This window comes from Mauremys reevesii, linkage group 5 (assembly GCF_016161935.1).
Source record: "Mauremys reevesii isolate NIE-2019 linkage group 5, ASM1616193v1, whole genome shotgun sequence".
NCBI lineage: Eukaryota > Metazoa > Chordata > Testudines > Geoemydidae > Mauremys > Mauremys reevesii.
In genome coordinates this window covers 9,359,667-9,386,834 of record NC_052627.1, presented here as the reverse complement: position 1 = coordinate 9,386,834, position 27,168 = coordinate 9,359,667, and the positions used below count along the sequence as shown (strand labels likewise).

At 45.7% G+C, this 27,168-nt stretch overlaps 2 protein-coding genes across 6 annotated transcripts in view; both read left to right on the top strand.

Annotated features, from left to right (window-relative positions):
* Positions 1–4,521, top strand: part of LOC120406105 (transmembrane protease serine 11C-like) — a 43,171-nt gene extending 38,650 nt beyond the window's left edge. The window contains exon 8 of the mRNA XM_039540408.1: positions 3,712–4,521. Coding sequence (XP_039396342.1) covers positions 3,712–3,873 — 162 coding nt within the window. The 3' untranslated portion in view covers positions 3,874–4,521. The remainder of the gene's footprint in view (positions 1–3,711) is intronic.
* Positions 4,522–16,262: 11,741 nt separating this feature from the next.
* Positions 16,263–27,168, top strand: part of UBA6 (ubiquitin like modifier activating enzyme 6) — a 58,125-nt gene continuing 47,219 nt past the window's right edge. Inside the window, exons 1-5 of one of the 5 annotated variants that reach the window (XM_039541011.1) lie at positions 16,263–16,375; positions 18,797–18,910; positions 23,031–23,093; positions 25,722–25,816; positions 26,904–26,932. In XM_039541011.1, the coding sequence (XP_039396945.1) occupies positions 23,053–23,093; positions 25,722–25,816; positions 26,904–26,932 (165 nt within the window). In that variant the 5' untranslated portion in view covers positions 16,263–16,375; positions 18,797–18,910; positions 23,031–23,052. Of the gene's footprint in view, positions 16,376–17,300; positions 17,539–18,505; positions 18,911–23,030; positions 23,094–25,721; positions 25,817–26,903; positions 26,933–27,168 lie in introns of those variants that run through there. The other 4 variants (XM_039541015.1, XM_039541013.1, XM_039541010.1 and 1 more) reach the window with 4 other exon arrangements.

Here is a 27,168-nt window from a genome sequence, read left to right as displayed (position 1 = left end):
CTTGTTGTCAAGTGATCTGTTTTCTGCTAGCAAGTGGGCCTGATTCTCATTTACATTATAGTATCAGAGGGGTAGCCGTGTTAGTCTGGATTTGTAAAAGCAGCAGAGAGTCCTGTGGCACCTTATAGACTAACAGACGTCTGTTAGTCTATAAGGTGCCACAGGACTCTTTGCTGCATTTACATTATAGGCTCTGCTCTATAAAGGGGCCTTAATGTGAGAGTAAATTATTATGCTGGAGCTAGTCATGACAGCATAGTAAAGATTAATTATAGTTATGCCTATTTTAAGGCCCTTTTACACTGCTAGAGTGGCACAAAGTGGCCTTAGTATAAATGAGAATCTGTCCCATAAGGAATAAATTACTTTGCACTATCTCTCTGCTAGCTTTGACGCTGAGTGATACCTGACCTGCTTTTTTTCCAGGTAATAAAAATGAGGCATCATCTGAGACTGAAGTGTCAAACATTAAAAAATTCAACAGCAACAGGCAGCCAGGACCAGGCAGTAACCATTCAAGAATTCTGAAGGAGTTTAGGAATGAAGTGGCTGAGCAATCGCTCATTAAAATGTGCAATCACTCATTAAAATCAATTTCTGGTCTGGAGAGCAGCAAATGTACCTATCTTTTTTAAAAGGTGCTAGGGCTGATCTTTGGCATTACTGAGCAGTGAGACAGCTTCAGGACCAGGAAAACTGGTTGAAACAATAATTAAAGATTGTTATAAAACAACAAGATGCACATGGGATGCTGCAATGTTTGACCTGCAAAGACTGCCAGGAATATATCCAAATAAAAACTGTCTCCATGGCAATATTTTTAAAATTTCTATTGATGTTCTGAAAAGTTCATCTAAATGTTGAGTCTAAAGACTTAACAGCTCCGCACTATTGCCCCAATCCTGCAAAGAGTTCTGCGTATGCTTAACTTTATGCATGTGAGTATTCCCATTCAATTCAATGTGCACGAAATTATTATATGCAAAAGTCTTTGCAGGATTGGGGCCTAAATATCTTCAGTCCAGATAACCTAGTTCCTGTGTTCCCTTTCGACTCCACATAGAAAAGGGCTGAAGGGCTGTCATTTATATCTTTCAGTCAAGTTGGGGAGGGGAAGGGAATATATTCACTGTTATACCAGAACTAACTTGCCTGAAATCCCGTAAGCTTCCCAGACCAATCTGATTTATGTGTGATGCTATTTACACAGTCTCTGAATTTAAAATCTGAGAGAGGCTAATCTGTTTAACATTTAAAGAAATGTCATCAACTTAAAAACCACAGTTCTGACTGAAAACTTAGTTTTAACCTACTACAGTTACAAGTAACACCTAAGATTATTTAGAAGGAAAAGGATTGTGGGAAAAATATTGTTTTTGTTCCGTTTGCTGTGCACCTTTGACAGCACTTTGTGTACAGCTGTTGAACTGTTTCCCCTGAAAGACTCCCTCTGATTTCAGTGGGCTTGAGCCAGGGCCAGCTGTAGACCCCAGCGCGGCAAGCACGCGCGTGGGGCGGCCCTTTCCCGGGGGGGGGGGCGGCAGATTGGGCCGGTGGACCTGCCGCAGTCATGCCTGCGGGAGGTCCACCAGAGCCCCGGGAGGACCGGACCTCCCGCAGGCATGACTGCGGAGGGGGCGCTCGTCCCGCGGACCTGCGAACCGTCCGCAGCTGCGGGAGGTCCAGCCGAGCCGCGCGACCAGCGGACCCTCCGCAGTCAGGCCCGCGGGAGGTCCGCTGCTCCCACGGCTCCGGGGCGCCTCCCACGCATGACTGCTTGGGGCGGCCAAAAAGGTAGAGCCGACCCTGGCTTGAGCTCAAGCCCTTAGTCAGATTCCCCTGTTCAGAGAGAAACTTTAAAAATTATAATTGGGAAATGGGATTGTAAAACCACAGAAACTGGCAGGGGGACTCCATGGCTGGCAAAGAACCACAGCTTATCATGTAGGGCAGTGGCTCTCAACCTTTCCAGACTACTGTACCCCTTTCAAGAGTCTGATTTGTCTAATGTACCCCCAAGTTTTACCCCACTTAAAAACTACTTGCTTACAAAATCAGGCATAAAAATACAAACGTGTCACAGCTCACTGTTACTGACAAATTGCTGACTTTCTCATTTTTACCATAGAATTATAAAATAAATCAAATGGAATATAAATATTGTACTTACATTTCAGTGTATCTTGTATAGTGCAGGTTAAACAAGTCCTTGACTGTATGAAATTTTAGTTTGTACTGACTTTGCTAGCACTTTTTATGTAGCCTTCTGTAAAACTAGGCAAATATTTAGTGAGTTGATGTAATCCCGGAAGACCTCTGAGTACTCCCCGGGATATGCGTACCTCTGGTTGAGAACCAGTGCTTAGGGCACATCTGCACTGCAAATGAAGGTGTGACTGTAGCATGGGTAGACATGCCCATGGTAGCGTTAGTCTAGCTAATGTGGATAACAGTAGTAGTGAAGACGTGGTGGCACGGGCTTCGGTGCAGGCTAGCCATCTCAGTACAAGCCCACCAGGGGCTCTGGATACCATCTCTGGTTGCTGGCCCACGCTGAAGTTGGTGTCGCCACGTCTTCACTGCTGTTGTTACCCATGCTAACTAGATTAAAACTCACGTGGGTATGGCTACCTGTGCTGCAATCACACCTTCATTTGTGGGATAAATGTACCCTTAGTTTTTGGAAAGTGACTAAGTTCCAGGTTGGTGGTGTTCCTTTAAATAATGCTCTCTTCCCATCTTCCATCAAAGGAAGCTGTCCCTTTCCAGACCCTATTACAGGGGCGGGCAAACTTTTTGGCCTGAGGGCCGCATCGGGTTTCGTAAATTGTATGGAGGGCTGGTTAGGGGAGGGGGTTGGGGCTCAGCCCGCACCTCCTATCTGCCTCCCCGGGACTCCTGCCCCATCCAACCCCCCCCCCCCGTTCCCTGTTGGCCCCTCTGGGACCCCTGCCCCATCCACACACACCCGCTCCCTGTCCCCTGACTGCCCCTGGACGCCCTCCGCCCCATCCAACCCCTCCTCTCATTCCTGAGAGCCCCCCACTGCACCCCTTCTCCCTGTCCCCTGACTGCCCCTGGAACCCCTACCCCGACTGCCCCCTGCCGCCCCATCCAACCTCCTCCTCCTACCTGACTGCCCCCCAGGACCTCTGCTCCCATTCAACCCCGTTTCCCCTCCGACCACCATCCACACCCCCACCCCCTGACCACCACCCCGAACTCCAACTATCCAATCCCCGCCCCCCCACTCCCTGCCCCCTCACCGTGCTGCCTGGAGCACCAGTGGCTGGAGCCAGGTCACGCCACCGCCGCCGCCACCACCGAGCAGCACAGAGACCGGGTCAGGCCGGGCTCTGCAGCGGCGCTGCCCCAGGAGCTCACAGCCCTGCTGCACAGGGCATTGCACTGGTGGCAGAGCGAGCGAGCTGAGGCTGCGGGGGAGGGGGTCCTGGGGGGCAGTCAGGTAGGAGGAGAAGGTTGGATGGGACGGCAGGGGGCAGTCGGGGTAGGGGTTCCAGGGGCAGTCAGGGGAGGGGCTGGGGTAGCCTCCCGGGCCAGGAACTTGGGGTCCGGGCAGGAGGGTCCCGTGTGCCAGATGTGGTCCATGGGCCGTATTTTGCCCACCCCTGCCCTATGCCTGTGAAAATAGCTCTATTTTCCTTTCTGGTTCACTAAATTTCTTTTTTCTCTTTTTTCCTCCTCTCGTAGGGTGACTCTGGTGGCCCACTGGTTAGTCCGGATTCTAGAGGAATGTGGTACCTCGTGGGAGTAGTGAGCTGGGGAGATGAATGTGCTAAACCAAATAAGCCGGGAGTCTACACACGAGTGACTTACTATCGCGACTGGATCGCCTCAAAAACTGGCCTGTAATGCAGCAGAAGTCACAACTGGACTAAGCTACACAGGCTGCATGGAGGCCATGCTCGTCTGTAACTCTACAAGGTGTCATTTAATCCATATATCCCTGCGTCAATTCCTGTCCAAAGCAAGCACTAGCTTCGCTGCTGGAGATGCCATAACCCCTTTGAATTCACACTGAATGTGTGAGATCACCTGCCTCCTCTCCAAGCTCCGAATCACTCTGGCCTATTAGAGGAGAGGAAAACATTCCATCAGAATGAAAAAAGCTACTGATTTATTTATTGTACTAGTTAAAAAGTGTATGTACTTCTCCCAGGAGAGTTACCTGCCCCAAGGTCCGATGATTCCCTCAGCCTTGGTACTCTCCTCCTCCTCCTCCACTGGGGCCTAAAGTCTTAGCCACTTTTATTCTAGCCTGGCAAGCCTGGACAGCTCCTCCTTTCAGAGCCTGTCAGCACAGTCCGCCAGTTACAGGACACTGGTTGCAATTAAGACTCAGGGCATTTCCCTCCTGTTGCTGATAGCATGGTCTCCCCCACTGCTCCAGAACATGGAATGAGGACTAGAAATAAACCAGAGTATATAGCCGGGGTCTCAAACTCAAATGACCATGAGGGCCACATGAGGGCTAGTACATTGGCCCGAGGGCAGCATTACTGACACCTCCCAGTTGCTGCCCTCGGCTCTGCCCCCACTTCACCCCTTCCATGAGGCCCCGCCCCTGCCCTGCCTCTTCCCTGCCCCCATTCCAACCCCTTCCCCGAAATCCCCACTCCAACTCCGCCACCTCTCTGCCCCCAGGGGGTGCAGGAGGGGTGTGGGGTGTGGCAGGGGGTCAGGGCAGGGGATCAGGGTGCAGGAGGGGTGCAGTGGGGGCTCAGGCCAGTGAGTTGGGGTTTGGGGTGCAGGAGAGGTGAGGGGTGCAGCAGGGGGTCAGGGCAGGGGATCGGGGTGCAGGAGGGGTGCGGCAGGGGGCTCAGGGCAGTGGGTTGGGGTGCAGGAGAGGTGCGGCAGGGGGTTCAGGGCAGGGGGTTGGGGTGCAGGAGAGGTGCAGAGTGTGGCAGGGGGCTCAGGGCAGGGGATCAGGGTGCAGGAGGGGTGCAGTGGGGACTCAGGCCAGTGGGTTGGGGTGTGGGGTGCAGGAGAGGTGAGGGGTGCGGCAGGGGGTCAGGGCAGGGGGTTGGGGTGCAGGAGGGGTACAGCAGGGGCTCAGGGCAGGGGGGTGGGGTGCAGGTGAGGTGCGGCGGGGGGCCAGGGGCTCAGGGCAGGGGGTTGGGGTGCAGGAGGGGTTCGGGGGGCGGGCTCTGTCCCAGCACGCACTGGGGGCAGGGCAGACTCCCTGCCTGCCTTGCCCCTGTGCTGCTCCGGGAAGCAGCCGGAACATGGGGGAGCAGGGGCACGGGAGGGGGGGTGTTGCTGTTGCTTCAGGCACCGCTCCCAGCATCTCCCATTGGCCGGGACCCGGGAACCACGGCCATTGGGAGCTGCTGGGGATGGTGCTTGAAGCAACATCAACACACACCCCTGTGCCTCTCCTTCCCCAGGTTCTGGCCGCTTCCCGGAGCGGCGCGGAGGCAGGCAGGCAGGGAGCCTGCCCTGCCCCGCCCCGGTGCGCGTCGGTCCGGAGCTGCTCTAGGTAAACGCTGGGGGAGGACGGGGGCCGCGAGGTGCTTGCGGGCCACAGAAAATAACCTCGTGGGCCGCACGTGGCCCTCAGGCCGCATGTTTGAGACCACTGGTATATAGCATGGCAGTGCAGGGTCCTGGCGCCAGGCCACTGCACTTAATCTTAAACGGCAACATCAGTGCTGACCTCAGAACTCTCTTGGAACCAAAGGCAGGTAGCACTGCCTTCTCCTGCAACAGTAAGTAGCGCTGTGCCAGTGAGTACATAACTTAGATGTGATGCCACCTTCAGCTCTCTTGAGGAAGCCAGGGGCTACGATGAGGGGTCATGGCTGCTGTGAAGAAACTTCAGAGGGAGTTTTGGAGCTCACAAGAGAATCTAACTGTCCCCAGAGCCCACAGTCAGAGGTCCGAAGGGGTAGTCAGAGTCTAGGGAAGTCACAAGAATCAGGACTAAGGGCAGAGCTAAGCTAAGATGAAGGAGGATTTCAGTGACTCCAAAAGTAGGCTCCTGGGGGGAAAAATCTGTCATGCGGGTATGAAGTATATTTTTAATAGCAACTCAATGGACTCAGTGAAGAACAGATTATCTTTAATTTTTTAAAAATCTTTATTACAGTTGGATGCTTCTGCTCCATTAATGTACCTCTAGGCTGACTTCTCTCAGTCTGCACAATGTACTTGAATTGCCTCAGACACGATATATCCTATTTTGGTGCTTATTGTGCAATAGCAATGCAGTTTATTTTTTTTAAAGAACAGGAAGGAAAATCGGATTGCAGAAAAGACCTCCACCCTTTTTGTTCAGGCTCTCATCTAGATGTTTGTGAAAGGGGAAGAAATGCTCACCATAAATTAGAGCTTTAAGTAAAGATATCATAGACATTTCTGAGCCTCCGGCTCACTGAAAAGGAAGACCTGGGTGGTTTGCTTCCTACTGCACTGGTGGATTTATCCCTGCCAAGGATGACCATTATCCTGACTCAGAAGGCTACAGCTAAAGGGTAATTTTAAACATCAAGAATAGGCCAGAGGGGACATTCAAAAGGAAATTCCCTGGGGATGACCCCTCTGCTCCAGCACGAGAACTTTACCACCCACCCAAATGATAATACACGTTTTAAAAAATGTCATGATGAAAGCTTATGCTGAAATAAATTTGTTAGTCTCTAAGGTGCCACAAGTACTTTACTGGTAGTAAAGGATCCCAGGTGCATAGTGCTCGCCCTCCCACCTCCAAATCCCCCTGGGACCCACCACTGCCGCATCAGTGCGAGGCACCAAATACGGCTGGTTGCGCCTCCTCCAGTGTCTGATTGGCCAGGAGAAGCAGCTGGTGGTGTAAAATACAGAGGATCGGCATGAGGATTGAGAGAAGCTGGAAATCTCCTACTGCTGAAGAGCCCTTTAGAGTTCCCTGCTTCCTTTTCTGCCCACATCTTCTCACCCAAGCATCACAGTGGCCCTTGATGACTGACGCTGACGGGAGTTGCAGGGTGCTCAGCACTTTATGATAGGTCAAACCACTCATTTGGGTGTCTAAATATGGATTTAGAAGCCTAACTGTAGGCCGCCATTTTTTGAAAATCTTGGCTTATTTTCAGATATTTTTCATAATTAATGGTGAGAAGGTTTTCCTCTATCTTGAGCCGCCGTACTTTGGTCTGAACAAAATGGGTGCAGTGTCTTAGGCGAATCTCTACTTTTTAAATGGTGGCATTTCTATTCTGATTTGCCATGTCATTTTAAATTATTGTTCTTTCTCTGCCAGTAAACTACAAAAGATATCTTGGGATATTCAGGGTTGGGTCAAATCCAACAAGTCTGTTACCTTCACTTACTGACAAAGGTTGCTAATCATGCACTTTTCTGTTGCTGCTCCTTTTCAGCTAAGATGTCATTCTGGGCCAAATCCAGTACTCAAGGAAGAGATCCAATGGGATTTTGATCAGGATCTCTATGAACAGTGTTCTCAGTCAGTGTGCCCTGATCACATTATTGATAGGGAACAAGGGAGGGAAGCAATTTCTTATCTCCAGAGGGAACATCAGGTTATACAATAAAATAAGGTGGCTAAAAAATCATGAGGCACATTTTCCAAAGGGCAGCCTCCCTTGTCCTTTTTGTGCCTGGAAAATTGTCACCCATTTTTCTGGGCTTGTAATTGAACTGCAGGTGCAAATCAGGGTACTTGTCCCTGTAACTACTGGAGTGCAGGTGAGAAGAAGGTGGCTAAAAGGGCAAGAGCTCTGACTTGTACCTGGAAAAAAATATATTTTTTTGCCTACAAAATGGGTGGCCAAGCTCATCTTATATAACCCATAACCAACTGGTCCGAAACGTATACTGAAAGTGATGTGTGTGTGTGTGTATCTTTATTTATATCTATACATATTAGGGCTGTCAAGCGATTAAAAAAATTAATTGCAATTAATCGCATGATTAAAAAGATTAATTGTGCGATTAAACAATAATAGAATACCATTTATTTAAATATTTTTGGATATTTCTACATTTTCAAATATATTGTTTTAAATTACAACACAGAATACAAAGTGTACAGCACTTGCTTTATATTTTTTATCGCAAATATTTGCACTGTAAAAAAACAAAAGAAATAGTATTTTTCAATTCACCTGTTACAAGTACTGTAGTGCAATCTCTTTATCATGAAAGTTGAACTTACAAATGTAGAATTATGTACAAAAAGAAACCCGCATTCAAAAATAAAATGATGTAAAAACTTTAGAGCCTACAAGTCCACTCAGTCCTACTACTTCTTCAGCCAATTGCTCAGACAAACAAGTTTGTTTACATTTGCAGAAAATAATGTTGCCTGCTTCTTGCTTGCAATACCACCTGAAACTGAGAACAGGTATTTGCATGACACTGTTGTAGCTGGCGTCGCAATATATTTACATGCCAGATGCACTAAAGATTCATATGTCCCTTGATGCTTCAACCACCATTCCAGGGAACATGCATCCATACTGATGACGGGTTCTGTTCAATAATGATCCAAAGTAGAGCAGACTGACGCATGTTCATTTTCATCATCTGAGTAAGATGCCACCAGCAGAAGGCTGATTTTCTTTTTTGGTGGTTCGGGTTCTGTAGTTTCTGCATCAGACTGTTGCTCTTTTAAGACTTCTGAAAGCATGCTCCACACCTCATCCCTCTCAGATTTTGGAAGGCACTTCAGCTTCTTAAACTTTGGGTTGAGTGCTGTAGCTATCTTTAGAAATTTCTCATTGGTATCTTCTTTGCATTTTGTCAAAGTTGCACTGAAAGTGTTCTTAAAATGAACAACACATGCTGGGTCGTCATCCGAGAAAGCTATAACATGAATTATATGGCAGAATGTGGGTAAAACAGCAGGAGACATACAATTCTCCTCCAAGGAGTTCAGTCACAAATTTAATTAATACATTATTTTTCTAACGCCCGTCAGCATGGAAGCATGTCCTCTGGAATGATGGCCGAAGTATGAAGAGGCATATGAATCTTTAGTGCATCTGGTACGTAAATATCTTGCGACGCCGGTTACAACAGTGCCATGTGAACACCTGTTCTCAGTTTCAGGTGACATTGTAATTAAGAAGTAGGCAACATTATTTCCCATAAATGTAAACAGACTTGTTTCTCTTAGTGATTGGCTGAACAAGAAGTAGGACTGAGCGGACTTGTAGGCGCTAAAGTTTTACATTGTTTTGGTTTTGAGTGCAGTTATGTAACAAAAAATACATTTGTAAGTTGCACTTTCATGATAAAGAGATTGCACTACAGTACTTGTATGAGGTGAATTGAAACATACTATTCCTTTTATCATTTTTACAGTGCAAATATTTGTAATAAAAATAATATAAGGTGAGCACTGTACACTTTGTAGTCTGTGTTGTAATTGAAATATTTGAAAATGTAGAAAAACATCAAAAATATTTAATAAATTTCAATGTGTATTCTATTGTTTAACAGTGCAATTAATCATGATTAATTTTTTTGAGTTAATTGTGTGAGTTAACTGCAATTAATCAACAGCCCTATATATATATATATGAGTATATGTATATACTCACTTTCGAAGTGGGAAAGGCAGCATTTACTTTAGATTTTCCCTGTGAGAAACCAAAGCACCAAGGGGAGCATGACTCTCCACCTTACTCGGGGACTTGCAAGCCAGACAGAAGCATTGTTCTTCACATACTAGTGAACTGTCTGGCCTAGTTTTGTCTTTACTGCATGCCAGTGTTTTATTTATGAAAGCAAAGTTTATTCGCTGCACTAGAACAGAACAAAGAGAACCTTGTATAAGTGAAGGAAAGTAGACAAGACCCCTTATAGTATTGTTAAAATTGAGCTATGTCAGAGATTTAAACATGGTAAAATTATTATATGTCAAGTGTGATTAAATATATTTTAAAAATTCTCTCTTGGTTATTGTCCATTTTTGGTTTAATAGTAACCAAGCCCAAGTTTTCCTGTTTCCAATATTTCACATTAATCTGATTTAGTTTAGTTTTCCAACTTTTTGGGGCAAAACTAGAGCCTTTATTTTCTCTCACTGATCTCAGAACGGTTTGACTTGCATTATGGTTGTCCAACAGAGATTTCTGCAAAGACTTAGCCACATAGTCCATAACTCAACTCAAAAACTAAGAGGTGGATTTGTGGGAGAGATGGAAGAACTACATAAACTGAGACTTAACCTGAGCTCCTGTCTGAACTTAGAATATTTTTAAGGTTTGAACAAGTTCAGGTTCGACATGTCTTGCTTCTGGGCTTGGAAAAAGCTTGTCCTCGTTGTATTTCCAGCTACTCTGCTGTAGGAAGTTTCATAAATTTCACAAGAGATTTTCCAGTTTTACAGTTCCAAGTGGTTTGTCTAAGCTGCCAAACTTCGTGTTGTCCTCTCTGGAATCAAGTCCAGAATCCTCCAGCCAACTTGAAAGGGAGCTGCTTAAACACAGAATTTTACCCATGGTAGTGTAAAGGATATTTGCGGAGCATCAGCAGAAGTGCAGTATTCTTATAAACCAGCCTTCAGCTATCACAAAGCAGATTTGCTCAACCCCTAATGTGCTGTAAACAAGACTGTACAGTACCTTAAAGTTCTGTTATGTTACCTCAGCAGTTGCTTGATTGACTTTCCAGCAGATGTTTTTATTTACTTTCATGAAACCAAGTGCTCTGTTTTGTTGTGTTTTTAAATTAAAGCTAGTGCTAGCCTGTGAAATATTAGCACTTATGTACAAGGATTTTTATGTCTATAGCTGCTACAGGTTGCATCACCAAAAACATAACATGCTCCACCCCACCCCACCCCCACCCCCACCCCCACCCCGCCCCGCCAATCCTTTCTGGCATGCCATCCAGGACAGGCTAGTGGTATATAAAGTAATGGGAGGAAAGTCAGATATGTTCAGGGTTTTACTAGATCAGTATCAAAGAGCTATATGAAATACATGTGCAAATGGGATGTAAAATAAAAATGATACAAATGAAGCAGTATAATGTGTGATGTTTATATTTCAGGCCACACTTGATTAGTAAATTCTTACAAATGACAAAGGTTAGTGTAATATAATCTGACAAGGATTAGACACAGATCCCTTTCTAAGTAATCAAAGGAAGAAATTAAAGACAAAAAATGCTGATATTAATGGTCTGCTACTTGGTAACTATTCATGTAATTGTCTCTACATGCCAGCTCAGTGTTGCTGTTATATTATTCTCCCATGTTCTTATATTCCCCTTCCACTTAGAGTGTGTCTATACTACCCGCTGGATTGGCAGGCAGCGATCGATCCAGTGGGGGTCAATTTATCGCATCTAGTCTAGACGCGATAGATCAACCCCTGAGCGCTTTCCCGTCGACTCCTGTACTCTACCAGGCCGAGAGGCGCAGACGGAGTCGACGGGGGAGCATCAGCCGTCGACTCACCGCAGTGAAGACACCGCAATGAGTAGAACTAAGTATATTGACTTCAGCTACACTATTCACATAGCTGAAGTTGCGTAACTTAGATCGACCCTCCCCCCCTCCCCCCCCCCCAGTGTAGACCAGGGCTTAGCCATCACCTCATGCCTAAAGCACTCCCTTTGCACTCTCCTCCCATGCTTGCTTCACCATAGGCCTGAACCCTCCCTGAGGAGTGGGAAGAATCCCAGACTCTTCCTTTAAAAACCTCCTGTGACAGATTTCAGTTACCGATCAGCCTGAGGCATCAGTGATCAGGCTGAGGCCACAGGATCATTTGGGGAGGAGATGATAAAACACACCAATGGTTTAAATTTTAAAGCTTTATTAATAAAATAATATAACAGCAGAGAGTGCTGGGAACGCTCCCACATCACTTGGGGGAAGAAAGAAAGCGTTAGCGCCCCAAGCCCTAACCCACTTCCATACTCACACATGCACTACCCAAGACTGGCCAGGCCTGGGTGTAATGTCAGAAGAAGAGGGGGGGAAGGGTGGATGGGAGTTCTGTCCTGGGCCCAGGCCATCTGAGGTCCACTGTTGATGTCCAAGTTGCTCTGTCTCTCAGGAGGGTTTTAAGTCCTGGGTTCCTTTGGGGGTGTACCTCTGCTCTTAGGGCTCTTTGTGCCAGTCCAAACCAGCTTTCTGTGGTCTCTTCACTATTCCTAAAATACCCCAGTTCCAGGGACACAAGTCGTCTCGTCTGTGTTTTCAATTTCTGCAGCCCTGGACTTTGTTTTAGTCTTTGCTGGCCTTGCTGTCTCACAGGTCTGTACAGTTGGATTTTTCTTTCTCACGGCTGCTCGAGAAAGCCTCAAGCCCCCGTCTTTCTCGGCTGTCAGCCAAGTCTCAGCTGTGAGCAGTGTCCTTGGGCAGCTGGGGCCAGCATCTTATCTTCTGACTGAGCTAGCTGAAATGTTAACTCGTTCTTTGCTTTCTTATTCTTCTCCCCTCGGCCTCTCGTACCTGCAAAGGAAACTTCCACTCCCCACTCACACACCTTTGACTTTCCCCAAAATGCTTTGTGATGCTTGCAACAGCGTTTGCAATATACAATGCTGATCTGCCTTCCCATGGGGACTCCCTGAGGGAGGGGGCCTTGGTGTGTGACACCTCCACTCACACTTTTGTGAACTCCACCTGCACAAGTGCTCATATTATAACTTTAAAATCCTGCCTCTCTGGGTGAGGGTTCCCTCACTTTGTCACCCAGCGCTTTGTGTGTCTGAGTCATTCATCTTTGGTATGCCTGTTGCAGTTTGCACAAATTGTACACACAAACTGCACTGATGCAACTTGCATCATTTTAAACCAGTGCAACTTGTGTGTGGGCACTTCCTTATATCAGTTTAGAACTGGTTATACCAATGTAGCTGTTGTCTGTACAATTATAAATGCAAGCTAAACCACTACAAGCCAAGTTTAACCTGATCTGAGTGCCCACACACAAAGTTGCAGCTATCTAATTAAACCAGTATAAAATCACACCTTCAGTTAAACTGGTACAACTTTGTGTGTAGACCAGGACTTAGATTTTAACATGTTCAGGAGAAGGACCATGTCTCTTTCATTATATATATATATATTCACAGTGAGGAGGAGCACATAGTTCCAATCAAAGAACAAAATATTTTATCCTTGTATTTTCCATTTTTTAATATATACTATTTGAAGCAAGCAAACAAATATAATTCTTACGTGTACCTTTCATTTCTGAACCTCATCCTGAACAGCTGCATTGCTCTCTCGCTTGCTCTCACCAACCAGTCATACAATTTAGAATTTTGGTGTCCTCTAGTGGTCACATGAAATGTCCTTTCATATTCCCATTCATTTTCCCTGAGAATTAAAGGATTTGGTGAAAGGAACTCTGACTCCGATCCCGCAGAGCTATTCATGTGCTTAACTGTATTCATTGTGAGTAGAGCAGTTGCAGTCATTGGTATCACTCACAGTGCATAAAGTGAAGAACGTGTAAATCTTTGCAGGGTTGAAGCCCCGGTTTCCCCAGTGGCCCTCTTTGACGTGACTGCCTTGCAGGCAACCCACTAGAGAAGAAGACAACAACAACCCAGACAGGAAGGGTAGCAGGGGGTCCTGGGGCTCCAGTGAGAGGGCGGTATGAGGTTCCCACTGACCAGGGAAGGTGGATGCCTTGGCCCGCACCAGGGTTGGGTTATCATATGTGCTGGGAACCGCAGCATGCCCCCGCTCGCTCTCATGACCATGTTTGGCCTTGGTGAGCCTCACAGCTGTCTGGGTTTTCAGACCCTTGTGGGGGCTGATGGCGCAGCTCGGCCTCGCTCAGCAGAGATATCGGACAGACACCCCACCACAGGAAGAGCCGGGCGATCATGCAATGGGTCTCTGCATGGGCCTCATTCCAGGACGAGGAGAGACTCTAAATTATTCTATCTTTAAAAGTACTTATTATTCCTGCTGATACATACTCTAAATTCCAGCCTTGCATTTCGGTCACAAGTCTCTTTAAAGGCTTACAGCTAGTATGTAACGTCACACTTTTATGCAATATATTCCTCAGATGTATATGTGCAAAACTAGTTCATGGGGGTTACGTGGCTCCATCAAGGGTGAACATACTTCTCAGATTCAGCCTCTTCATCTACATTGGCATTTTGGGCCTGATTCTCCGGTGCCTTACACCTTGCACAATCATTTACATCTGTGCAAATGAAGTACAAAGTAGGGTTATTCAATGGCCTTTCATACTCACTTTACCAAATTATGCCAGGCCACACAAAGGGCCAAAGAGGGCAGAGCAGGACCCCTGCATTTACAATACCCAACTGTAGCAGGGTGCATTTCTTACCCTGGAAATAGGTCACAAAAGGGAGAACTATTTCAATCAGTAGACAACTTAATCATACTTTAGCTCACTGCAAATAAGCTGTCATGCTTCAGGGCATACTCCAACCACTAATTGATGGGGTTTAGAAATAACTTCTCCTATGGCAATTATTTCTAAATTATTTGCTATGTGGCATTTTGCAACTTCCACTAAAGCATCTGGTCACCGTTAGACACAAAACAACAGACTATAGTGACCACATGTCTGATATGGCAAAGCAATTCCTATAACCAGTAACTTCAAAGGGAACTCAAACTCCATAACATGAGAGAAGGTATGAATCAGCAAGCCTCTCAACTCACTAATACTTTTTTTGTTCTCTACATTGTTGGGGGGCTGATGGCTGCTAATATCCTGAGGAGGTCCAATCCAACAAGATGATTAAAGCTCCAACTCAACAAGGTAATTACCCACAAAGGTGCTTAGGTACTCTGCTGAACCAGAGCCTAAAACAATAGCAACAGCCTGTCTACATTAGTGCTCCCAAAGTTGTTAACAGCAATGGAGGTGAACTGCTGTTAGCAACAAAGGGAAATTTTTGAAAAATAGCCCTAATGTAGGTGAAGACAAACTGAACATGCGTCATGCGTTTATCGGGCAATCCCAGCTTAGCTGTGTGAGAAATTTAAAAACCACTATACATCAAAACAATAATATTGCTATCACTTTGTGCTATCTAGGCCAGGTCTACGGCACAGACCTATCGCTACAGAGGATGAAGATGGGTGAACGTACCTAGGGGCTCTATGGAGATTGGAAGGTAGGGTATCTCTCTGGGGAGGAAGTGAAATGTGTAATGGTGGGGGCTGTAGGGTTGGGTGAAGGAGTCTCTGGGGGGGGGTAACACATGGGTGTCTATGAGGGATAGGAGAGATGAGAGTGTTGGACAGGGTGTTTCTGTGGGGCAGGAAGGGTAAGGATAGTTCTGAGGAGACGGTGGCTGTGTATTGTTATGGCAAAGAGTAGCAGTTGGGGTGTATCTGAGAAACTGTGGGATTCAGGTGGCTGTGCAGCAGGTCAGGGGAGGTGTGGCTGGTTCTCTAGGGCAGTGGTTCTCAACCAGGGGTAGGTGTACCCCAGGGGTACTCAAGAGGTCTTCCGGGGATACATCAACTCATCTAAATATTTGCCTAGTTTTACAACAGGCTACATAATAAGCACTAGCAAAGTCAGTACAAACTAAAATTTCATACAAAGTTTTGTTTATACTGCTCTATATATTATACACTGAAAAGTAAGTAAGATATTTATACTCCAATTATTTTATAATTTTATGGTAAAAATGAGAAACTCGGCAATTTATCAATAACAGTGTGCTGTGACACTTTTGTATTTTTATGTTTGATTTTGTAAACAAGGGGTTTTTAAGTGAGGTGAAACTTGGGGGAGACAAGACAAATCAAACTCCTGAAAGGGGCACTGTAATCTAGGAACACTGAGAGCCACTGCTCTAGGGAAAGGCTGATGAGAGGTGATGAGATGGGGAGGTGAGGATTATGTATAGGGGAGAAGCAGGGCCAAGTGTGGCTCTGTGAGGTAGTAGGGAGGTGGGTGGTCCCTGGGGAATGTGGAGGCTGGAGTTCATACACAGGGCTATGATGGAGCATAGGGATAGGGGTTAGGGTTGCCATCTTTCTTATTGCAGAAAACTGAACACTCTTTCCCCATTCGAGGCCTTGCCCCTGCCCCGCCCCTTCTCTGAGGCCCAAAAACCGGATGCCTGGCAACCCTAAGTGGAGTGTCTCCCTGAGTAGGGAGCTATAGACTATAGGTGTGGGAGGAAGATGACAAGGGGGATATAGAGGATAGGCATGGCTGAATAGTGAATGGGAGAGGCAAGGGTTCTCCAGGGTGGGGCTGGTGGGAGATAAGGGTAGCTGGGTGGGGCTGCAAAGGGCATCTGGGGGTGAGAATGGCTCTGTGTGGGCTGGTGGGAGGCCAGGGGCTCTGTGGAGTAGGGCTGGCTGTGTAGGGTAATGGGCTCTGTGGCTGGGCTTACATGCAGGGGCACCTCTCTGGGGTGCGGCTGGCTGTACGAGGTAGGGGGGTTCTGCCACTGGGGTTCTGTGTGGGGCTGGAGGAGGTGGGAGATCCCACTGCATGATGGACTGTAGGGGCTGGGGGCCCAGTTGTATTGGGCTCTGTGTAGGAGTGGGGCTGGCTACAGGGGCCGAGGGGAAGGGGATGCACAGACGTGGGGCGCTGTACAGGGCTGGCCTGGGTAGCTGTGTGTGTGCTGGGCTGGCCGGGAGCTCTGTGCAGGCTCTGTGTAGGAGTGGGGCTGTGCAGCACCCGGGGCTCGGTGCTGGGCAGGGGGCAGCGCCTGGGGCTCGGTGCAGAGCTGGGAGGAGCTGTGCAGCCTTGAGAACAGGGCCCGGAGCTCTAGGCTGGGCTGGGTGCAAGGCCCGGGTCATTGTGCAGAGCTGGGTGTAGGGCCCGGGGCTCTCTACTGGGCTGGGTGCAAGGCCCGGGTCATTGTGCAGAGCTGGGTGTAGGGCCCGGGGCAGGGCCTGGGGCTCTCTACTGGGCTGGGGGCAGGGCCCAGGGCTAAGCTGGGAGCAGGGCCCGGGGCTCTGTGCAGAGCTGGGAGGAGCTGTGCAGCCTTGAGAACAGGGCCCGGGGCTCTAGGCTAGGCTGGGTGCAAGGCCCGGGTCATTGTGCAGACCTGGGTGTAGGGCTCGGGGCAGGGCCTGGGGCTCTGGCCTGGGTGCAGCATCCCGGGCTTTGTACGGGTCTGGGTGCAGGGCCCGGGTCATTGTGCAGAGCTGGGTGGAGGGCAAGGTGGAGGGCCCGGGGCTCTCTACTGGGCTGGGGGCAGGGCCAGGGCTAAGCTGGGGGCGGGGCCCGGGGCTCTGTGCAGAGCTGGGAGGAGCCGTGCAGCCTTGAGAACAGGGCCCGGGTCATTGTGCAGGGCTGGGGGCAGAACCCGGTGCAGGGGGCAGCGCCCGGGTCATTGTGCTGGGCTGGGCTGGGAGCGGCTGCGCAGCGCCGGGAACAGGGTCCGGGCGCCAGGCCGGGGCGGGGCGAGGTGCCGGGCCGGGGCGGCGGGGATTGGCGGCGGCGGGAGCCCGGCCCCTCTGCCGCGCAGGCGGGGAAGCGCAGGCTCAGGCACCGGCCCGGCTGCTGCTGCTGCTGCTTCTGCTGCACCTCCCGGGGCCGGTGGCGGCGCCCGGGCCTCGCAGCCGCTGAAACCCGCCACGCGGTGAGAACCGGGCCGGGCCGCGGGCCCGTTGGCGGGGAGCTGCGGGCAGTGGGCGCCGGGGGGCGAGGCGAGGCCCGGTTCGGTCCGGTCGCAGCTGTATCCGTATCCTCCCCGCGCCGCGCTGGGGGGGGGAAGTGGCGTGGGGGCAGGGCCCGGTGCAGGGTGGGGGGGGTGTGGCGTGGGGGGAGGGGAGCGGGATGGGAGTAGTAGGGGTAGGTGTGGAAGGGGGGGCGGGAGATGGGGTGCGGGTGTGGCGTGGAGGTGTGGTGTGGGGTTAGGAGATGGGGTGAGGTTGTGGGGTAGATGGGGTGGAGGAGTGGTAGTAGAGGTAGGTGAGGTGTGGATGTGGAGTGGGGTGGCATGGGGGAGGGGTGGGGTGGGGGTAGGTGAGGTGTGGGGAGGAGATGGTTATGGGAGTAGATGGGGCGGAGTAGTGGGGGTGGGGTGGCATGGGGTTGTGAGGGTAGGTGGGGTGGAGGTTGTGGGTGAGTGGGGGTAGGTGGGGTGGGGGTGGATATGTTCTGAGAGGTGCAGTTGTGGCCCCATGGGGGACATGCCTGGCATTGCCCGCCCCCCTCCTCGCCCCCCCCGTGACCAAGGAGTGGGGTGGGGGTGCGGGATGGAGGTTCTGGAGGGTGTAAGAAGGGGTGTGTCGGGCGGAGGGACTTGTGGCTGGTGTGTGTGAGGGGTCTTGGGGGGGTGAGTGTTGGGGTTGGTGTGGGGGGTGGATTCTGGCGGGTAGAGAGGGGGAAGGTATGAGCTGAGAGGTATAAGAATGAATGGGTGCTGGTGGATGGTTGGGGTTATAGGAATATGAGTATGGGGGATATAGGGAGGGATATCATAGAATCATAGAATCTCAGGGTTGGAAGGGACCTCAGGAGGTCATCTAGTCCAACCCCCTGCTCAAAGCAGGATCAAACCCAACTAAATCATCCCAGCCCAGGTTGTATGAAGCACTTATTTAGGTCTCAGTTTTTCCATATTGGACATGTGATATTTTATATGGAAAATAAATGATCCCACAACAGTTGTAGCCCTTTCTCCCTTTTCAATTCCCATATTTCCCTCCCCTTCCCCCCAACCCAGCACAGGTGCTCTTAAATTCCACTCTGCCAGTGGTAGCAGAAATCTTACCAAGTGTTTTACTGTCCTTACAGGTGTGTGCATTACAGTCATTGGTCATCTCTGAGGTGTTTCGTATTCATACAAACCACTTTCCCCTTCATCCTTCCTCTCCTTCTATTTCTTGCTGCAGTGAAGCCCTTCTGATCTCTTTCAGCAACCAGAAGTGGCAGAAACAGATCCTGCTGACCTCCCAAAATATCCGAACTAACCAAATACCAGAATTTTTGTGTGCTCTCCCTTTTGAGTAAGTGCCACAGTTTCATACCACAAATCTTACATATCATTTTTCCTACCAAATGATTAGGATTTCAATCTAATTTGTAGCACATATGTTCACATAGCAAGTAACAGCATAATTGTCTCTGCCTTGAAGTTAGAGTGGATACTTGCAGAAGTCTTTTAAACATTAAGCAAATGGGGAGCTGTTGGGGTGTGAGATTGTGAGCTTAATGGGGCACACATTTCAGTTGTGTAGGACAGCAAAAATCATGTAACTGGAGCTGACTGGCACCCTTGGTGGTCTCAACAAAATGATCAGATATTAGACATAGAGACTGAATTACCATTCTGCCCTGTATGTGATCTAGAATGGGTTAAGGCAAATGGGCTGTGTCTTGGCTTTAGATTTTGTGAAATGGTGTCATTGTTGGTGCATAGCACTGATGCTAGCAATGGTGGGGACACTAGTGTAGACTAGCTGCAGGTGTTTTTATCAGTCAGGCCGGCCGGCCGGCCGACCAGCTATACCTCTAGTATGTCTAGTCTAGATGGTATGATGGTGATAAACCTAGAAGTCAGTATGTGTTATTGCTTCTACTGTTAGCGCTGGTGGCGTTCTCTTGTGCTGTAATGACTGAGGGAGATATTCCCAGTGTAGAAAAAGCCCATTGGTGCAGTGTGAGGGGGAAACATACCAGAGGCAGATCATTTGTGACAAGTGCCATGTGCATTTATAGTTCTGTATAAATAATAAATACTCTATGGATTAGATGACCCTAGCCTCTAGAGGTGTCACTCTGCCAACTTTCAGGATTGCAAAAGTCAGAGCTGAACTTCTCTCAGCAAAGCATCAGTACTGCTTAATAATTAGCCACGAGTTTGTTGAGCATTATGGATGTTCTGAAGACAGTATGTTATTTCTGTCACATCCTCCTCTTTTAAATATGAATTTATGCTGGAGAAATAGTCTGACAGCCCTGAAGTCCTCTATCAGCAGGGAGGAAGGATAGTCTTTTGATTATCACCAGATTGGTTCTGGGGAGACCTGGGTCCAGTTTCTGTTCCGCTTCAATTCATGATTGGCCTTGGGCAAGTCACTCAGGGTATGTCTTCACTACCAGCCAAACAAAACACCAAATATGCACATCTTTGGGAGGCTTGCAGAAAGTAATCTTGGTCCAACTGTCCCGTAAACTTATTTGTCCTTTGAAAGACATTCAAATGAAGACAGGATTTAGTTACAGGAAAATATTTCTCGGTTTGCTTGAAAGCCAGTTTAAGAACAACAGTATCCTTAAGGTTTCTTATTGAATAAGAGATGAATCTGCTGCTAAATATAATGGGTTTACTGGCAGCAATGTTTTTGCCTGGCTGTACAAAAGACACTGGAGGGAAATCTGGAATTTATATGTACAGTGAAGGAACAATGGCAGAATATGATTTTTATCTTTTTATAATTTTGATGGATAATATCAGTGTTTATTTTTAAGCATTTTTTCGATTATCAATTTAAACTTTCACAGTTGTGCAAATTTTTTTTTTTTAAGCTTTATTGATTTAAATGTTTGTAGTTGCAGAAAATCATGGGTGGTCAGACTATACTTACTTTAGCAATAGATGTTGAGATTCAAAAAATTAAAGCTTTATAACTGTTAAAACACAATGTCAGCATCACGTGTCAAACTATATGAAGTAAATATCCTTAAATCGAACTCTAGTAAGTTCTCAAGCAGCATTTTCTTACTTTGCCTATCTGTAAACTTTGATTACTATAGGTGGAAATATTTTTTGGCTGGTTTGTGTGTGTATATGGTTAAATTGATGTTCACCTCCATTTACTGATAAAAATCGAATCCTTCCAAGCCTGGATATATGAGGAGAAGGTTCTCATGTCTAATTCAAGCTTACTATTCACACACGACTGGGAATTTACAGGTGGTAGTACGTTCTCAGTTGAATGGTGAGTGACAGGGAGGTGAGTCAGCCACTAGCAGCAGCATACCACTACAGTACAAGCAGCTGGGCTTTCTGTAAAGGAGGACAATATGGATATATATGACATCTTGTCCTTAAGGGTTGATACCTGCTGGCTCATGTATAAGGTTGCGTGAAAACGGTCCCTGTATACATAAACTGTGGAGCACAGTGTACATAAACTGTGGAAACACTTCAGTTGGTAAAGTGTTGTAGCTCATTTTCCACTATAAGCATATTTTTTACCTCTGCAATTTCTTAACTTTCAGTAAAAATTCATTCTGCCTGAAATGTGACATGAGTTGTAGCTGGCTATGGGAGACATTGTTTTGGAAAGTTTGAATTGATCAGGCTATTATTTTCTGGGATACTAGATTTTATTTTGCTGGGGTGAGGGGAGAAACGTTTTTTTCATTTGAAAAGTCTAACAATTTTTTGAAAAACAAATATAAAAAAAGGCTTGACCTAGAAACTTCTTATTTGCTTTATTCTTAGATGATATCTACTTTACAGTATCAGAGGTGAGGTATACATCTTAAATGTTACTGACCACTGAACTAAATGCTAGATAAAATAGCATTAAAGTATATTAGAAAAATAAAAAGCATGAATCAAGAAATGTCTGGATGTTGCAAACAAATGTGGTGATGGAGAAAATAAAAGTTCTGTTTACCTTTAAAGTATAGTGTGATGCTCATGTATTCTCAGCTGTTTGCTTGGGGGGTTAGGAGTAGTTGGTTTGTGTTTTGAGCAATCTTTTTCTTTTTTAACAGGAGATATAAGACAGAGTATATGGTTTTGTTTGATTTACTTTTGTTAGATGTCATGTTAGGGTGCATTTGATGAGTCGAGCAAGTAAAAATTTAACCTTTGAACCTAACAACCGTGACAGGCATTTCTTTAAAATGAAGCTATTTCTGCAGCATTTGAATTCTCATCGGGAAAACTGTTCAGACCTTCTGGGCCTCTACCTTCAATGTGTTTGCTAGACAGGGCTTGTAGCCTTTCTGTTGGACCCCGTATCACGATATTCACATCTTGCACTCTTAAGTGCAGTGCACTTTAATCACTCCCAGAGCTTAGGAAATTTGAATTGAATGTGTCATCTAATGACAACTATAGGAATTGCCATTTTGGATCATACCAGTGGTCTATCTAGTTAAGTAGCCTGTCTCTTCTAGGAACCACCACCAGATCTTTCATAGGAACATGCCTTGATTCCCAAACTGGACAATTATGGAATAATCTGCCCAGAGGGGAAGTTTCTTCTTAAATTAATCTCTTAGTGGTGAATTTATGCCCCGAATCCAATGTATTTTTGTTCCATCTAATGTAACTACATGTTTATATTCATAAAAATGTCTAATCCTTTTTGAATCCTACCAAGTTCTTGGCCTTTACCTTGTGGTTAAATGTGATATTTAAAAAATAAATCCCTGTCATAAACTTGAGTTTATGTAAAGGCATTCAATTTTCAGTATTTCCTATTCCATTCTTTACACAGCCTAATATTTTGGGTTGTTTTTTTTTACTTCTGCTGTGTATTGGCCTTCATTAAGTGGTACAGTATCTGTTTCCCAGCAATGTAAATGAGTGGTTCAGATAATTCCTTCCAGTTATTCTTTCTTATTCTTCAAATCCATTAAACCTATTTTAATAAAAATAAAAATGTAAAGCTATTAATATATAGTGAAATTTTACATGCTTGAAGCCAGGAAATTCAAAGTTGTCTCTCTCATCTGGCATAACTTGGACATGTTGCACTAAGTAAGTTAACATGTAACTCTGCATTATGAAGATGTCAGTTTCAGCTCCATAGTTAGGGTTGAGTTTTGCACTTAAAGTAGGGATTTTGTCTCATATAAGAGGACAGACTTAAAACAGCATTGAGATCCTTAACTTTTGGTTTCTTAACTCTTGTGTGTTTCAACTTTTGGGTGAACTGCATCCGTTCATAGATTATTTTATTTTTTTATTTTTTTTTTAAAGCTGGAAGGAACCATTATTATCTTGTTTGCCCTTTAAATCAGTATTGTTTTTTGTATTTCATCTATACCTAATTTGTTTCTGATGTGACTAAGAAAACAATAGTAGGTATTTATAAAGTTGCTTCATTTGTAAGCATGCTCTGTTCATTTTGTCATCCTTTTTCTCCCCCCCTCCCTCCCCAGCACAAACAAATTATATTCCATCATGGCAACAGACTCTATGGAGATCGATGATGCTTTATACAGGTAAGAATGTCATACCTGATATATCGCTGTAGGGTATATCTTTGATATTACTGCAAGTAGATACACTTTGCTGTAGCATTAATACCCGGATTTGAAAAATGTATTTGCTGCCTATTAGCCAGAGTGAAAATAGCCTTGCTGCTGTGTCCCCTGCAGTTTAAAGGAATAAAACATTTCAAAGTACAGTACACACAAGAAACATTGTGACTCCACTTTCTATTTAATACAGTCTTTCAAAACTTGTAACTTGCTATTGGGCTAGCTGAGTGGCAGATTATATTTTGTATACTTAATTAATTTTACTGGTACCATTTTGTCCAGCTAAAGAACTGGTCAGATACTGCAGAGTAAGTGCCAAATTATCTAAACAATACTAGTGAAAATTATTTAATATTATGTGTCAAATAATATGGTCAGCCATACATAATTACACCCCTTATGTTTTGTATATTTTCTCTTCCTTCCTGATGTCAATCCACATTCACTGTTTCTTTCCTAAAATAGACTATTGTGTATCTTTTCTCCAGTTGTTTTCTATTTATTTCCTCTTCTCCTTCTCTCTCCCTCCATTCCTTATCTTTCTTCTGGCCTTTTCCACATTACATTCTGTGTCTTCCAAAACGTAATTTCTGTCTCTTTATTTCTTCCCCCTCCAACCCTGTCTGTACTACACTTCTCTTTTCTAACTCAATCACTGTGCTGAACCCTGCTTGGGAACTGCTGACTAGTTCAGGGTGTGATAAACTTGAAACTCCCTGCCCACGCTGGCTGCTTCAGCTCATGGAGTTTTTTCATCATTCTTCCAGTAGAAATGTGCTCCCTTGGAACAGGCTGGGCGTTCAGTGCACCCTAAATCCTTGTGATCCTTTCATCCAAAGCTTCCTGAGACATCTTAATAAGATGGTTTGCTGATGGGCTCATTGAATTTTGCTGTCCCCAAAAAACCTCAGCTGTTCCATTTCTTTCTTCCTTGGAGATGAGACTTCTATAATTCTATTACAGAGGGAGACAAAGCAATATGTTTGAATTTGATATGTTAGAAGGGTGGGTTCAGCTCCATCACATATACTATAAAATTAAAATCCTTCTACTTCATGTTTGTGCATGACAAATGTGTTTTAACTAAACAGTTGGTAGATTTTAATATCTTGTTGTTATACATTTTATTATTGTCTTTCGCAATATTTGATGGAAGTGCTAAAAGTCAAATTTTGTCATCAAATGGCAGAATTGAACTATGACTTCCATTTGCAATTTGTAACCCATAAGTAGTAATAAATAATATATTGAGATATATGTATCTCATAGAACTGGAAGGGACCCCAAAGAGTCATCGAGTCCAGCCCCCTGCCTTCACTAGCAGGACCAAGTACTGATTTTGCCCCAGATCCCTAAGTGGCCCCCTCAAGGATTGAACTCTCAACCCTGGGTTTAGCAGGCCAATGCTCAAACCACTGAGCTATCCCTCCCCATAATGACTCCTACATTATGACAATAACAGGACCTGTCTATATTGGAACACCATAGCCCTGAAGATGGTGAAGTAGGGAGAGAAGTGTCTGTGTTGGAAAGATACAAGTTCTCAGTTAATGATGTTTCATGCACCAGATGTGATACTCTAAACATACTGAATTCCCTTACATTTTAGTGGCATGGTATTTTTGAACATTGTATACACTTACATATTTGCCTTTCTTGTGCTCTCCTGCTCATCCTCTGTGCCCCAGGAGTTCTCCCCCCTCTTCACCCTGCCCCCCAAAAAAGTACCTGACAAATCTTTGGGTAGACCAATTGCTGTAGTACTGATATTCATGGAAGCATATCAAACAAACCTAATTTCTCTCTCGTTTAATCATTTACAAAATAAGTCACTGCTCTTGATACAGTAAATGAAATTCAGAATGGTTTAAATAATTGGATATACTGAGTTGAAACCAGATGGTTGGAAACGTTAGAGAGCTGAAGATCACTAAAAGTTCAGCAGTTGGATGTACATCAGCTACTTTGAACTCTGATTTGGTCAGGAAAATTCCTGGTTCTGAGCATGCTTGTGCCTGCGAGGGATGTAGTTCCAAGTATGCCCTGATGTATCCTGAAGAGAGAAGTCTTGAACTACATTACAATGAATACAGACCCCACAATGTCAGATTTTAGGGTAGAACAGCATGAATTTTTTTTTGTATTGCTCAGATTTCCATATCAATTATGCTGAGTTTGCAACTAAAAATGTTTTCTAACTCCCACCCCACACACTTGCCTTGGCCTCTGAAACTCAGGAGAACTTTTTTCAGTTCATGCATCATTACTAATTCTTTGGCTTGCAGAATCTTGTGTGTCCTTAAACTACTCTGCAGTCCCACTGTTTTTAGATTGTCCTTAGTTACATATGTGCAAATCTTCGAATCGCTAATGGGGTTGTATCTGTTTTACTGATGGCATAATTTGGTCTGCAGAGCTTTTATCGCTGGTGGCAGTGTGAGAGATGGAAAGAAGCTGGCTTGGCTATCAGAACCCAGGCTGAATTTGCAGGGCTGGTAATTTGCGAGTGAAAATACCTGCAAATTCTTGAAATAGTGTGTACTTATTTTGGAGGGAGTTCTATTTGTGTGTTTTGTTTCTTGCTTGTAGTCGGCAGAGGTATGTTCTTGGAGACACAGCAATGCAGAAGATGGCCCAGTCCAATGTGTTCCTGAGTGGTATGGGTGGGCTTGGTGTGGAGATTGGTAAGTTTAGGTAGCATTTATATATACATTATTAAAGGTATGTTTAAAAAAATTAAATTTAGTGTGCATTGAGTGAATAAATGTACAACTTATGAGAACATAGAGCAGAACCACAATATGTAATATAGAAATATTTTTGTAGCTAGATGATGTAAAGCATTTTGAAATACATTTGTAAGGCTATTTATGCTGTTAAATTGTTGCAGAAATTGAGTGACATTCTTTGGCCTGTGTTATGCGGTAGGTCAGACTAGATCATAATGGTCCCTTCTGGCCTTAATCTGTGAATTTGTACAATGAAATAATCTGAAACTACAGGCCATATTCTCACTCTATGAGTGGGGCAAAGTTGTTAGAATTTGGCCCTAACTGGTCATCTGAGAATTCCCCTGTCATAATTCTGACCTGGTACCTCTGCTTTGGATGGGAAGGGGCATGTCAGCGGAGTGCTCCTGTGCCCTGTCAACTTTTATCTGGCATGTGGTCCCTTCTACTGACTTTATTGGGAGTTTTATCTGACCCCAGAATTGGGTGCATGGTCTCTTGAAATGGTAATGATAGCCCTTTCTTCGATTAGAGTTCCTGTAATGATGCTTGTTGGATAAAGGGTTGCCAGAAAATAAATGCAGTTCACAAGTGAGGGATAAAAAGCTCCTTCTGTGTTCTCTGGATTTCCACTAAGGAGCTGAATTGACTTTTTTTTTTAAAAGTTATTCAGCAAGATATGTGACTGCTGCAAGCTGTTAAATTGTTATGTAAATAGAAGGAATGAGTGATTTCACTACTGGCAGGTAACTTTTCAATAACTCAGAGCAGGGGTTTTCAAACTTCGTTGCACCACAACCCCCTTCTGATAACAAAATGACTACATGACCCCGGGGGTGAGGTATGGAGTGAGAGGGGGCCAGAGCCTGAGCCCTACCACCCCGGGTGAGGGGAGAGCTCAGGCTTCAGCTTCAGCCCTGGGTCCCAGCAAGTCTACTGCTGGCCCTGGCAACCCCATTAAAATTGGGTCGTGACCCAGAGTTTGAGAACTGCTGACTAAGAGCTTTAGGTTCAATCCTGTAAATGTTTTTTTTTCTTTCAGCTAAGAACATAGTTCTAGCTGGAATAAAGGTATGTAAATTTTTTTTTGTTGTAAAAGGAATTGGTATAAATTTCCTTTTAGTTAAGTAACATTTTCATTTTTGCAGTGACTGGGAATGTTCTTGTTCAGAGATCAAATGATTGAGGAATCTATAGTTTTATCACACAGTGCTGATAAGACAGGCTATACTTGTTCCAGAAGTACATTCTGACTGTCTCCTTAGTCGTAGGGTACGTCTACACTACGGGATTATTCCGATTTTACA